This window comes from Crassostrea angulata, chromosome 4, assembly GCF_025612915.1.
Source record: "Crassostrea angulata isolate pt1a10 chromosome 4, ASM2561291v2, whole genome shotgun sequence".
Lineage (NCBI taxonomy): Eukaryota > Metazoa > Mollusca > Bivalvia > Ostreida > Ostreidae > Magallana > Magallana angulata.
In genome coordinates this window covers 6,137,132-6,152,815 of record NC_069114.1, presented here as the reverse complement: position 1 = coordinate 6,152,815, position 15,684 = coordinate 6,137,132, and the positions used below count along the sequence as shown (strand labels likewise).

At 33.9% G+C, this 15,684-nt stretch overlaps 2 protein-coding genes and 1 long non-coding RNA gene across 3 annotated transcripts; 2 read left to right on the top strand and 1 right to left on the bottom strand.

Moving 5' to 3' along the window:
- Positions 1-4,338: 4,338 nt before the first annotated feature.
- Positions 4,339-7,278, top strand: LOC128179652 (uncharacterized). Its single transcript, XM_052847163.1, has one exon. The coding sequence runs from the start codon at positions 4,586-4,588 to the stop codon at positions 6,251-6,253; it is 1,668 nt and encodes a 555-aa protein (XP_052703123.1). The 5' UTR covers positions 4,339-4,585; the 3' UTR covers positions 6,254-7,278.
- Positions 7,279-10,776: 3,498 nt separating this feature from the next.
- Positions 10,777-15,443, bottom strand: LOC128179673 (uncharacterized). Its single transcript, XR_008243113.1, has 2 exons — positions 15,318-15,443; positions 10,777-11,041 (listed from the first exon to the last, which is right to left on the bottom strand). It is a non-coding gene; the product is annotated as an uncharacterized LOC128179673 (long non-coding RNA).
- LOC128179657 (uncharacterized) lies at positions 10,963-13,286 on the top strand. The gene is made up of 3 exons (XM_052847168.1): positions 10,963-11,095; positions 11,541-11,666; positions 11,819-13,286. Exons 2-3 carry the CDS (start codon positions 11,612-11,614, stop codon positions 12,871-12,873), a joined length of 1,110 nt encoding a protein of 369 aa, XP_052703128.1. The 5' UTR covers positions 10,963-11,095; positions 11,541-11,611; the 3' UTR covers positions 12,874-13,286.
- Positions 15,444-15,684: the final 241 nt, after the last annotated feature.

Below are 15,684 nucleotides of genomic sequence, written 5' to 3'. Positions count from 1 at the left end.
GTAACCATTGTAGCTGAGTGTCTTTGGTTGTTTTAAAGCATACATTAAAAGCATCATTAACACATATGTTGGCTCCATATTGAACTAACTCTGATTCCCACTTGGATATGGAAGTAGGAATTACATAACAAGAGTTTAATTGTCTATACACTACATTAGTACATTTATTATGCAACAACAAAGATTTATAATATATTGGAATGTATGGAGTAATAAACCCTTGGTATGAATTTTTTGTTAGAAAAGATTTAAGATATCTTGATATGGCACTTACTACACTGTTATACTGCATAATGCAGACATTCATATTGAATCTATGTTGAAAAATATCATGTGGTAAAAGATTTCCATCCACATCAAGAAAATCACTGATTATTTTGACACCCTTTTCATACCAGCTTTTTATAAATAGTGTTTTCATACCCATTTTAATATTTGTGTTATACCAAACAGGAATACTAGGGAGGTTTTCTTTGACGAAACTCCCATTAAAAGATTTTATAACACAGAGAAAAGAATTGAAAACATCTTGCCAAAAAACATTATTTTTTGGAATTACACATTCTGATATGAATGCATCACCAAAATCAAGTAATTTGTTAACAATTTGTACACCATTAATAGCTTCAAAAATATCTATCCATGATTTTTTACCTTTAATCAACCTTTTCAACCATGAGCATTTCAATGACATAATAAATTTGTTCATTTCTAACATTTTTAACCCTCCTTGTTGATAGTCTTGAGTTATAACTGAACGCCTTATTTTGTCACACTTTGCATTCCAAACAAATTCAAAAATGTCTTTATTGAGAGATAAAATTGTCTCCCTTCTGGGTGTCGGCAATGATATAAATAAGTGGTTGATTGTTGGAATGATTAAGGACTTTACTACAGTCACACGACCAATTGGAGTAAGAATTCTTCTATTCCAATGTTTTATCATACTTTTTATTTTAGGAATCTGCATAGAGTAGTTTAGGTCAGTAATTTGTTCTAAATCAACAGAAAAACAGATACCCAATAAGTTAAATGTTGTTGAACCCCAATCAAGTTTCCATCTAGAGTGATGAAACACCTGATTTGAAATTTTTTTCGATCCTATCCAAATTATTTTTGTTTTAGAGCTATTTACTTTCAACCCAGATAGTTTTGAAAAAAATTCTAAAGTATCAAAAGCTGTAAATAGTGAATTAGGTGAGCCATCAAGAATTAAAGATGTATCATCAGCATATTGACTTATTTTATGTTCCTTACCATGTATCAGAATGCCCTTAATATCATTATTTTCCTTTATCAAGGCTGATAGAATCTCAGCACAAAGAAAAAATAAATAAGGTACAACAGGGTCTCCTTGCCTACATCCTCTCTCAACACAAAGTTGGTCCGATAAAAAATCACTTTGTAAAACAGCTGCCTTGAAATTAGTGTTAAGAATCTTAACCCATTGTATAATGTATTCACCAAATCCGAAAAACTTTAAGACTTTGTAAATAAAAGACCAAGAAATTGAATCGAAGGCTTTTTCAAAATCTATTAACACTAATAGTCCTGGTATTTTCTTAACTTCAGTAAAATGCATTAAGTCATATATAAATCTGGTATTTTCTCCAATGTATCTTCCTTTAATAAAGCCCGACTGAGTGTCAGAAATAAGATAATCTAAAGTAGATTTAATTCTCGAACTAAGACAACCTGAAATAAGTTTATATATAACATTCAAAAGTGTAATCGGTCGCCAGTTTTTTAAAAATTGTCTAGGTTTATCTCCCTTCGGCAAACATGATATAATTCCCAAACGTTGAGAAATAGGAAGTTCCTTTTTGGAGAAAATACAATTTATTGACTTCAGAATAAATTCCTTTAGGTCAACCCAAAAGAATTTAAAAAACTCGACAGTATATCCATCGCTACCTGGGGATTTATTGTTTTTCATGTTTTTTAAGACTTCATAAATTTCATTTTCAGATATATTTCTGTCCAATGATTCTGAGAGACATGTATCTAATTTTGGAATATGGATTTGAATAATATCTTCGAGGTCTAGGTCCAATAGTTCAGAATCTCTTTTTGCATAGAGATTTTTGTAAAAAGTTTTAACTTCATTAAGAATTCCTGCCTGGTCATAGATCATACCACTTCCTTCTAAATCTAATTTTTTAATAGTTTTATTAATATAATTACGATTTTCCAAGTTACAAAAATATCTGGTAGGCTTTTCTCCTTCCTCAACCCATCTAGCTTTACCTCTGATCATATGCCCTATCATCTTTTCTTTCCTAACGTTTCTAGTAATAATCTCTTTTCTTCAACTGCATGTAGATTAATATTTTCCTCAGACTCTAATTTATCTATTTCTTTGAGTAATGATTTTTCTTTATTTTCTCTTTCCTTTTTTTCCTTTCATTTTAACAAACTTGAATCCGGAGAAGACGTTTAAAATGAAGGAAGATTACAGAGAGACAGACGGTCGGACGCTGGACAAAAAGTGATCAGAAAAGCTCAGGTGAGCCAAAAACCAGAATGTACAAGAACATTAAGGTACTTCATAAATGCACCCAATGAATATTTCACATTAGCTCACAGCAAAATTAACGAAGAAAATTATCAGACAACAAACTATGGAATAAAAATATTTCTACCCTCAGTCTCTGTTTTACGTCAGCTACTGACTCCTCTCCTGTGATGTTGAGAGGAACATGCAGCTTCCAGACGTGCCGTGGTCCGAGATAATTGATGGATGCATGCTCCTATAGCTCTGCTTTGTAAGGATATCAGGGACTGTCCCGCAGCTTGCCAGTTGACAGCACACCCTGTGTAAAGGCACAATACAGGAATCAAGTCAACACAGACAATACACATTATGAATGTCACCTTATGGCTTGAAACTATTGTTATCGATAACATTGTTCATATTACTTTTGTTTTTTAGTAACTTAGAGTAATCTTAAGCTTTTAAATACAAAATGTTGTTTTAAAAATGGATCAGCCCGATTCCTATATTCCTATATACATCCCCCCTCCTCCTCCAACACACACAATTACAGAATATTATTTTACATGGGGTGCATGTTTTTAAAAAAAAAATTAATGAATTTAAACCGACTGTTTTATACGGTTTCTCTGTTTTCACCAAATAAAGTATCCTGTTTCTCGTTTAAACCTTAATATTTACATTCTACTGTGTTTTTCCATTAAATTCCGTGATGTTTAAATGCCTCTAAATGCAACAAGTAGTCAAAGGTCAATTTGACGAGTTTTATTATGACGTAACAAACGTTGAACGCTGTAAACTGCAACGTCACAAGCGAAAATCAAAGTTCACGCTTGTGGCTGTTATTGTGGCTCTTCCATTAATAGTAACTTACCCTTAGGATAAGATAGGAATTTTAAGGTATGAATCACATTTGCAGACAAGGCAAGAAGTTAAAAAAATGTAAATATAAGCATTAAATCATGATTTTTTGAAGTATACACTCTCATAACTGCAGCGGTGTGTGCATACAAATTTTCATAACGCGCTAACGCGCGTTACTCAATTTGTATGCACACACCGCTGCAGTTATGAGAGTGTATACTTCAAAAAATCATGATTCAATGCTATAACAATGTTTGACCTAGATTTGAGAGTACTCCGATATCTGATTTACCTGTCCTTGTCATATTACAGGTTTGTACCTGACATTTAAGTCTGAATCACGTGATGCTGTACAGGTAGGTAGACCAGGAACAATAAACACCTACGACCTGCCATATTGGATTTTTTTCAATATTAGAACACTGTGGTTCTGAAGTGTTCATAAAAGTAATCTCCGGAAACCCTTGAACATGCAGGTATGACTTTTCTCTTAAATCAATTGGGTTTTTTCTTCTTAATAAATGTATCTAAATCTTTTTCTATGACTGGTAATTATTTTTCCGTGGGAGATTTGGGGGGGGGGGGGGGGGTGCTACATCTAGCTAGTTTGTAGATATTAATGATTGAGACCTTACAAATAATCATGTGCAAGTAATTATTTTGGAATATAAATTGGTTTTTATTTTCTTTGATTTTTAGAATTTGAGACTTTGATCTTAGAATTAGCCATATTGTGTTGACCTGAAGAACAACAATTTGCCATCTACATGAACTGATTGGAAAGAGAATGTTATAATTGCACCTATAAATCCCATGGATAGCTGGGAGACCAGGAACAAATATTAAACACCCAGAACCCGCCATGTTGGGTTGTGATGTTAAGTAGTTTACCTGTGGATTTGAATAAGTAAGTTCTTCAAAAAACTTATTTATAAATAATCTGACAGGTTTATAAAGTATATCAAGTTATGAACATTTATTTACAATTAGTTAATTAAAACTGCTGTTGATTGATAGATAAGTTCCATACACCTACAAAAACAATAGCATGTAATGGTATAAATTAATTAATATATGGCATGTACATAGGTACTGCATAAAATTAATTTGATGTCAATTACATTTAATATTATTCATGTAATTTTGACAATACACATATTTACATGTTCTAAATTCTTTTCAGATAAATGTCGATCCCCCTAGATAGTACATAAAGGTTCCCTAACCATGGACCCCAGGAACAGCGCCCAGGATGTTGTACGCTGCACCCTGTGTCAGGACTCTGTGGCCCCCATGTACTGTGAAGTTTGTCATATACACCTGTGTAAAGACTGTGTAGAGACACATTTCTCTGATTCCTCTAAAGTCCATAAAGTGGTGCCACTAAAACAATATTTAACCACTCTGAACTATCCCAAGTGTAGGAAACACCCCACCAGACAATGTGAACTCCACTGTGAACAGTGTGACATTCCTATTTGTGTACAGTGTATTTCTTCTAAAAAACATTTAGGACATATACAAGTTGACATTCTTAAAACCTTAGAAAGCAAAACAGAACAGTTGCAAAAAGATTTTCAAGAATTGGAGATATTCATTTATCCTAAATACAAAGAGATTGCATCCAACATCCCAGTGCAGAAAGCTGATCTGAGTAAAAAATCCCGGAAATTGACAACAGCAATTGACAAACAAGGAGAAGTCTGGCACAGAGAAATAGACACCATTATCACAAACCTGAAATCTAACGTGGAGGAAATGGAATCCAAACACCTGCCAATCCTAAATAAACAGGAAGATGAAATCACACACACAATTTCTGAAATCACACAGACCATTGCTGAACTGAAGAAGCTACTGAACTCCAAAGATGTCTGCCTTGTCTCCGAGTACAAATCCAGGAACGCTGAATTCAGAAAATTGCCTCCTAAAATAAAAGTGTCCTTACCAAACTTTAGGCCTCAGAAAATCCACACAGATCAGCTGATTGAACAGTTTGGTTCTCTGTCAGCATTATCTTTTACAACAGAGAAACAAGACTACAGCATGCCGCCCCAGGGAGCTGAGTCTTCTCCCCAAGACCGGTCATTGATGGATGTACCCCGGGTCATCACAGCTATAGACACAGGGTATGGATCTCTATACGGTGTGTCATGTCTGACTGATATAGAAGTATGGACGCGTGGTAATGAAATCATGATAAAACTCTTCAACCTGCAGGGAGAACTAGTAGAGTCCATCCAAACCAAGTCAGGGAACTGGCCAAAGGACATAGCAGTGACAAGGAGTGGGGATCTAGTTTATACTGATGACAGAGATAGAACTGTTAACATAGTGAAGAATACACAGATACAGACAGTGATCAGACTACGGGGGTGGAGACCTCGCGGTGTCTGTAGTACCTCCTCTCGTGACCTTCTGGTTGTCATGGACAGTGATGATGAAAAACAATCCAAAGTTGTGTGTTACTCTGGCTCCACAGAGAAACAAAGTATTCAGTACGACGACAATGGACAACCTCTCTATTCATTTGGTGGCATTAAATACATCAGTGAGAACAGGAACCTAGATATCTGTGTGTTAGACAATAGAGCCCGTGCAGTGGTGGTGGTCAATCAGGCCGGGAAACTACGGTTTACCTACACTGGTCCTCCCTCTACTACCAAGGGATTATTTGATCCACTCGGCATCACAACAGACAGCCAGGGTCAGATCCTGACAGCAGACTATAACAACGACTGTATCCACATCCTGGATCAGGACGGACAGTTCCTCCGCTACATTGACAACTGTGATTTACAGGCTCCATGGTGTTTATGTGTGGACACCAGAGACAACCTCTTTGTGGCTGAGCACTACACAGGTAAAGTGAAGAAAGTACAATATTATATGTAAACCAAGTAACTGCATGAATTAGATGTAAACAAATGAACCAAGTATACATTACATACTGTGTGTAGATATTACATGTAAAGACAGTGTTTGTATTGATCCTGAATATACCATCTACATTAGGTGAGAATGCTGTGTGTGTTTATATCATATAGGTATTTATCATTACAGGTAAAATATACATGATCTGTGTTATTGGGTCATGTAAGTTTTTCTATTGGATGTAAACAAATTGTTGACTATATTTATATAACATGTAGGTTTCCATGTGTATAATTATATTGCATGTCATCAAACTATGTGCATTTTAACACCAAATTTTTAATGCAAACAATTTGTTTCTTTCATATTACATGTAGACTGTCCATTCTTGTATAGTATATAAACAAAATGGTTGTGTTTATGTAATTGGTAATGTGTATTAAATGATTCAATATTCATATTACATATAAACAAACTCTCTTCATCATTTCATGCATATAAGATGACAGTTTATCTATAACATGTCAAACAGTCTTTGTTTTTTACATGACACAAGGTAATGGTCTCTATATGTTTAACTTACATGTGGTTATCTGAACAAACTTTTTGTTACATGTATTAATGACGAAGGTTAATGGACGTGTAGCACTCAATTCTTTACCAGCAATGGAGCGAGGCCACAAAGGGACTGAGGCCCATTACTTATAAAGAGGAGTGATACAGGTATATTAACCCAAGTAGAATTCAAACTGTCATAGCTAATTATCATTACTTACCTTTAAATCTCAAGATTTAGAGTAATTGTGTGTGATTTTTTAACAGCCTTGTTTTCTCGGCTGAATGTTCAAAGCTTCAGAAAATCCACATCCAAAATATCCAGATCCTTGTTGGGTTTCTTTTTTTTGAGTGTTTAATTTCCTGATCTGATCAGCCGTTTTCCTGAAAATGTATTTAGACATTGAGTATATATGTTTGTTTTTTTTAAACATGATTATGCTGTGTATCATGGATTTTGTGAGTTTTAAACAATAAAACTTTAGTCAGAGAAATAATGTGTTGTGAATTAAACAAAATTATATACATGTATCTATTTATCATATATAAATGATTAAATTTTTATTCTATAGTTTTTCATCCACTGATCCCTCTGGTGGGAGACATGGGGGGGGGGGGGTATTTTCCTGACAAACTTACCCTAAAAAAATCAAACTTCTTAACGTAGCTCGCGGGTTTGCTGACGTCACAATAGGAATCGACGTAAAGAGTTGACCGTCATAGCAAACTCATAATTTTATTTTAGAATTAAGAAATGAAGATAATAATTTTTCTATTGATCGACGTATCAAAGAAAAAATTGACCGGAAAACTTCATCAATGCGCGTAGCGCATTGATGAAAAAGTTTTCCGGTCAATTTTTTCTTTGATACGTCGATCAATAGAAAAATTATTATCTTCATTTCTTATCATTTAATAAAACATTTTCAAATTAAAAAATGTGAAGTGTCATTGATTAAAAATGTAAATAATGTAAATGAAGCGGCGCGTATGAATACAAAACAACAACAGCAACAATAGTCAAAATGGATTCGCCTTCAGCTGATGCAAAGCTACTGGGCTGAATTTAATGGATTAAACACAAATAGTGAGTTAAAATCTGAACCAGCTGAATTGAAAATGAAAGGAAAATACATGCGATAGCTTGTGATATCATTCACTGTGCAGAAAAACTCGTATTAAAACTACATTTCATGTGAGATCGCTGGAATATGCAACTGGACATAACCATCCAAGGAAAAGCGATCGTGGACGAAAATAGCATATGTTCGTTATAATATTCCTGGAAAAGGAACAGCCAGCCTCGCTGTAAATGTTGATTGATCTCAAGCAGACGAAATCGTGAGAAGACGCTTAATTTTCTATTTCGTGAATCAAACAAAGTGTTTTGTTTATTTTTGAAGGTTAAACTTTCAAGTTTTTATATTCACAAGTTTGCATTTTGTTTGCTGACAATAAAACAGACACAACTTTACATTTTGTTGACAGTGTTTATCTTGGAAATTCCCGTTCTATAAATAGTGTTAGATCAGAGCAGTTGAGAAAAGTAGATCCGGCTAAAATTTTATTGATGCAGGTATCAAAGAAATTTTTCAACCAATCAGAAGCGCCGATATCTCATCAAACGAATAAATATTAAATGATTGACAAATGAGATATTTAGAAGTATAAAAGAAAATATTTTAAAAAGCTTATATGCGGTTTATGACTGTTAATACAAAGATTTATAATATCAAGTACTGAAAATTTAAAGATGTAACATACATTGTCACATTTTGTTTGATAAAGATAAAGAATGAGTGTGCGTTAGAACTCTTCCATTTAAAGACATGTTTTAAAATAGATTGTATGCATCAACTTCGCTTTTTTTTTTTACAATTATAACTTCCGTAATCTGTACTACCGATTAAATTCTTAAATTTCTTTTGGCTTGAGATAACTGTTTTATTCGATTACTTACTTATAATGTCAGTAGTTGCCTGGCATTTTATTTTTGCATTGATTGACTCTGAGTTTTAAAAAAACAAATACAGTGTATAGCAATTTTCTGTATCTTTACAGCCTTACATTAATTGCATTTAATAACATTCACAATAATGTCTAATAAGCATTAACATGTTCTAAAATGTGTTAAACAGCTAGTCTTGTCAATAAAGGCATTTCAATTTTGGTGTTCTAAGAGGTACGGAAATGATGACGTCAGGCTAACGTCGTAATGAAAATATAAGATTTTAAGAAATCTTTTAAATCTTTAAAGTTTTTTTGCCAAAAATTGGCCGAGAACACATACTGATATTTTTTTATGAATTGATTCATAATTATCTCCTCTGTTTTTGTGTTGAGTATGATTAATTTCGTCTGAATCGTTTAAAAGTTTGGAGCATAGTTTTGTAATGCGTTTCTCGGTTAAAATGTGCATTTTACTATATATTTCATTGAAATGGCGTTGGTTGATTTTATTAATGACACTGTATTTTAAACACGATAACATTATTACCGCGCAGACGAATCTTAAATAAATTTTAGAAATAAACCTATAAAACCTATGGATCACGTGGACAAATTTTCAAGGTAGGTTTTCTCACAAGCAGGTAAACCCGCGAGCTACCTTAAATCCACATTGTAAAGTTACCTAAAATAGGCCTCGCACTCTCCATCCGCTCTCCTCCCGGAAAACATCTCTTTATCACTTGGATCGCCATAGGAATTCTTTCTGGATCCGCGCATATGTCATCGAACTGAAACTATAGTCCAATCCACACTTACGTCATAAAGCCAAAATGGCGTCGGTGTCAAAGGTCATTGGGGAAAAAACCCTGTTGTTTACATTAGTAACGTTATGGCGGATCTAGTAGTCTGTTCGTTGTTTTTAACGTTTCCTTGTTATAGTAAGTTCAATACACATTAATTCTATTGAACACATATATACAATATGGATATTGTGGATATTGATGATAAAAGTTTGACTTTTGATTCCTTTTTGTCGTGGAAAATTGAAGCTTTACGGGAGTTTCTCGGCAAACGCGGGTTGGCTAAAGATAAACCAAAACGAGAGTTAGCTGCGTTGGCATATTCGGCGTACTCTATGAGGTTGCCAGAATTACCTTCATCAAAAAAGCAACAAGAAATAAGAAACATCGAATATAAAAGCCTTCTTTCTGTCGATAAAACTACTATCCCTGATCCATTTTCTTTGCACGAACGGTGGATAAATGAACGTGATGGTATGAAATCGTGGCCACCTATATTCTTGACTGATATTGTTGAGTATGCTGGAATGTCGAACAGCAATGTGAGCATGTCCAAATTTCTACAAGAATATAAATTAGGGAAAGGTCAATCATTTGTCGAGGCCAAACACGTAGGAGAGATATTTTACCATCATATTTCCCCTACATCGAGTGTATGTCTCCTTAGATCTGAGTGTATACCGTCTCAGAATCTCAGAGATGACCCACACAGATTATGGATGTGCGTTGAAAAGAACAGTGGTGTCATCAAATCCTCCTACTGTACATGTACAGCTGGGTGAGTGTTGTAACTATGTATAACAATTAAATTATCCAAATTTTGTTATAGTTCCCTTTGTAACATGCAACTAAATCACCTTCGCTAGCCAAGTGTCCGATTCATTTTTCTCATCTCCCAGATGAGAAAAACGAAAATAAACTGAGAAACGAAAATTAGAAGAAATCAGATAAATAAATCCAGTTCTATATTAAGCACCTATACATGTACTGATGCACACCTTCAAATGTAAATTCCTTTAGATGATATTTATATACATTGTAAGTCATTTTTATCCTAGGTGCGGGGGAATCAACAAGCATTGTACACTCTTCTCCTTTACATATAATCTCATTAAGCTGTATATTTCCAATACTGCAAGTTTATGTTCCGCTGTCTTATATTCACCAAAGTTTGATAGAATTGACACTATGTCAAATTTTTGGAATCTACTTAGTAGGAAAAATGAAACTGACAAACACTTTTCAATCTAATTATTTGTTTAATTGCATTAATAGGCAAATATAAGTACAATTTATTTCTAGATTTTACCAATTGAAAATCATATGCAATAGAATTTTACATAAAATTATTCAGGTTTTTTTTTCAGACTAGGCTCTCCATGCATTCATGTAACTGCTGCACTCTTTCGTATTGAAACGGCACATCGTATTGGAGCCTCAACCTGCACTTCACTGCCATGCTCATGGACTGTTCCGACCTCCAACTTAAGCTCCAGGGCAGTTCCTTCAAAGTTAAAAGACCTCAAAGTTATTAAGCCAAATCATTCATTGAAAAATGGTGATTATTATATTGTTGATAACACTTTAAAAATCTATATTTACTTGCAAATAATAAATATAAAGCTGCATATTGATTCGTCATTTATGAAGATTCTCGAAATACTTTGAAACTTGATGCATTATATACATTAAAAAGATTTATGTAAAAAAGCATGCAGTCTGTAATATATAAATTTAAAACTAAACATGAACATTCTAATGCATTCTGTAAACTACCTGTACATCTACATTTTTTAAATTATAAAATTAGATGTAGAAATATTTTGTTCTTCAAATGTCAGTAAAAGCCTGAAAAAGATTTAACTGGTAACCCTTCTCTCAAGGAGATATCACAGATTCATACACATGAATTTTCAATATGATAAGGGAAAATGAAATCATTTGAAACCAAAGGTTAATACTGACATGTTAAATCTTATCAATAACTCATATTTCAAAATCAGGTAAAAAGCGGAAACTGGTATCAGAAGAAAAGGAAAACTTTGAACCACTACAGAATGATGACAAAACATTCATGGAGTTGACAACAGCACTTAGAGATTCATTGCCAAATGCATGTGTTTTTAAAGGTATTCCTTGAAATTCATGAAATTAAACACAAAGAAAAATATCAATTGTCCAAGTAATTCATAGACAGGAACATTAAAATGAGAACTGCAGAGCACATATTGAGCATTAGTATGCAAATTCACTACCACTGATGATTATCTGAAATTTACAGGTATAGATATCCCAGAAGTAGTATGTCACACAAAACAAGAGGCGAAGGCATCTGACATCGACATCCAAGAGTATACTATACAGCGGCTTGTAGCCAATGGCTTGGAGGGCCCTCTTTCAGAACCAATTTATAGCAATGAAATAATAGAAAGACTGAACATGGCAACTGTTGGACAACACAAAAATGAGCACTGGCATGTTTTACGTAAGGGAAGAATAACATCATCCAATTTTCATTCTGTATCTTGCAAAATTAAGTACAATAGGAGCCAAAATGTAATTAGACCACTCTTGTCCAATATCATGGGATATACATCTATTAATCCTAACATAAAAGCCTTAAAATATGGACGAGAAATGGAACCAATAGCATGTGAAACATACAAGTCATACATGAAAAAAGGTCACAAAAATGTTGTTTTTTCAAACTGTGGTATTTTTATAGATTCTGTTAGGCCATATTTGGCAGCAAGTCCAGATCTCATTGTTTCATGTTCATGCTGCGGTGATGGGGTTGCAGAATTTAAATGCCCAATGATACCAAAATGTGAAAAATGTACTCATTTTTGTCATTGTAAATTGCCAGTTTTCTTGCATTGTGAAAATGAAACATTGTCATTGAATCGTAGTCATGCTTATTTTGCCCAGATACAAGGCCAGATGGCTATTACCGGAAGATTTTGGTGTGACTTTTTTGTCTATTCTTGTAATGGAATTTTCAATGAAAGAATAGAATTTGACAAATATTATTATGACGAATTACAAGATGATCTTGATAACTTTTTCAGTTTGTATATTGTGCCTGAATTAAAAACAAGAAATGTTGAAAACTCTTTAATGAAAGAGGAGACAATGGAAGTAGATGTTCAGAATGTGAAAGAAGGAAATGTGTATTTTTGTCCAGTTTGCAACAAAATTGTCCAAGATGATGTTAAATCCTACAAAGCTCAGAGTGTTCAATGCGGCAAATGTCAGCTTTGGTTCCATTTTCCATGTGTACATGTGACAAAATCATTGTTGAAAAACATTAAAGAGTGGTTGTGTCCATCCTGTTAAAAGATTTTAGTTAAATGCATGATATCATACTGTAGTTTCATCAATACTTGTTCAAAACCAATTTTCGTGGATTTTGTTTTTGACTTGATCCACAAAATTAAATGTTCAATGAAGTGCAATAACTAATAGCCATGATAATATAACAATTATGTATAGAGACTAAAGATCATTGGCCACGTTCAGTTTACATATCATTAAACTGTAAATTTTCACTAAATCCACAAAAAATTGATGATGAAACTATAGGTTTGTTAATTTAGACTTTAATAATGAGTTTCATCATAACACTCATTAGTGCTATAAAATCTGAGGGAAACCATGCAAGTTTTCTACAATGTATGTACTTAAAAGTCTTGACTTTTATATCAATATATTTCACATGGAATAAATCTTCCATAAAATAATCTTAGTTTTTGACTTTATAACAAGGAAGTGGAGGGTACATGTTACAAATGCCAGCAATAATTTTGACAATGTCATCAAGATGGTGCATGAGAGAGAGAGGTACTTCGTACTTGAGAATTCGAAAGCATTTCATACGACGAATAGCCTGTTCAATGTAAATACGCCGATTTGCAATAGCTTTTGTAAGATGAACATCTGAAGATGTCATTTGGTTTACCCCATTTCGACCTGGTGGTATCAGCAAAGTTGCTCTCTTCATGGTCAATTCCTCCCTAATAGGAAATCCACGGTCAGCCAAAACAGCATCATATGGCTCAAGCAAATCTAAAAACCCACTTTGGTTAGTGATCACCTTGTCTGACACACGCCCTCCCCAACATTCTGATATAAAATTTATCATTCCTGATGGATTTATGCTAACTAGAAACTTTCCAGTATGATGATGTTTGTAATCGCTCCATGTTTTTGCTGCTACTTCAAGATTACTTGATTTCTCAAGAAAAACTTCAGAACAATCTACAATATGCCTAACATCATGAAATGTGCTATTTTGAAAGGATGGAGGTAGATTCGACCTTACAACTTCCTTGGGAGGATTAAACACCAAAGACCCAATAGTTTGAGAAAGAACTTTAACCCAGGTTGTAAAAATGTTGGATGCTAATGTTGAAGAAATACCAAACCTATCAGCAAGGTCCTCAAGAAGAAGACCAAGTCTAAGTTTCATCAGACAAAGAATAAATTCTTGTTTTGCATCTAATTTTCTTGAGTTGCTTACAACCCTTTTGTAGCTTACTGGATTACAAGTACGCTTGGGTCCTTTCCAATGTTTCATGTGTTGAATTTTACCCTGCAAAACTCTGAAGATGTCATTAAAAGCTTGAACAGTAGGAATTCCAGTGTAAAACTTTACCTTTTTGTCATTTTTTAAAACAAGAGAAATGTTAAAAGAACTCTTTTTCTTACAACTGTTCACCTGGTTTTTCAGAGATAAATTCTCAAGTTTTAAACTTTTAACTTTTTGCTGCAATTCAGTAATTAACTTATCTTTTTCATTTTCCAAAATAGACACATCAGGGGGATGTGTGTAACTGTGGTCATTCATGCAAGCAACAATGGCATCTTGTGAAATAGGATTGTGTTCTGCTTCTTCAGAAACTTCTGTGACTTTTGCCCTCTTGTTTGGTGTCGAATCTTGAGAAAAGTTTCTTTCTGTAGGTGGAGGCCTTGCTTTAACAAGCTGGACTAATGGTGTGTAGCCCAAATTCAATGTAGGATATGGATTTGCAGGGCTTGCGGTGCCATCAACAAAATGGAAACAGCATATTCGTGAATTTTCATTGGGTATCCAATTTTTGTCACCTGATTTTCTGTTGACAGTGTTAATCCATACCCTTCTTGCTACAGGATCCCTTCTCTCAGTAGGAAACGGTATTAGTGTAAATGGTGGGGGGCAAATGCATGACCCTGTTCCATAGTTGGTGTTGTGAATTGCACACACATTTTTCATCCATTGTTCCAGAGTGTACCAGCTGTTTGTACAATCAGGCATGGCACAGTTTCTCCTTGCTACTTTTTTAAAACTCATTTTAACCAAATTTTCAAACAAACAAATATAAATAACAACAGCAAAAGTTTTCATACATATGCTGCCGTACATGTCACCAACTTGCTGTAAAAATGAAGACATGACTTCTATTGTAAATAACTCTATTAAATGGAAACTGCATACATATTTGATAGTGTTAGAGTAATGTATATTGCATTTATTATGATATATGGTAGGCCTATAAGTGGCTTGTTAAATGCGATGAGATGGAGATTTTTTTATAAATGCTTTAGAACACAAATATAGGCTACGCCTACTATTTTATGTTTACTAAAAATATACTGTTTTAAAACTTGACCGAGAATTTAACTCGTGGAGGAGTAGAGCGTTAATGGGATTGGGGTTATATTACAGTTTAAGTGCCTATTTTTCAAGAAAAAGTCATGTGTCATAATTAAAAAATAACATAAGAATGAAATATAATACTTACCGCTACATGACAAAGCCTTTTCTTTCAATAAAACTCTGTATTCTTCTTCGTATCTAAGTTTGAGCGTGCAATTGTTTACGATTTTCCGTAAGTACACAAGGGGCTTTTTCCCCATTGACCTTTGACATGATAACCAAGGCCGCTTGCGTATCGTAAGTGTGGATTGGACTATTGTCGTATTGATTCAAAGAAACATGAAATATAGACATGTTATGCTATTATCTTGTTTAAAAGAAGTTTGCATGATTCAAAGAAAAAACGTATCTTTGAAGGGCTTACATGTTTAATATTTTATATAATAACTTTCATCTTGATCAGAAACATTCGGGGTTTTTGTTATAAGGCATGAAGACCTATTCTGACTGCT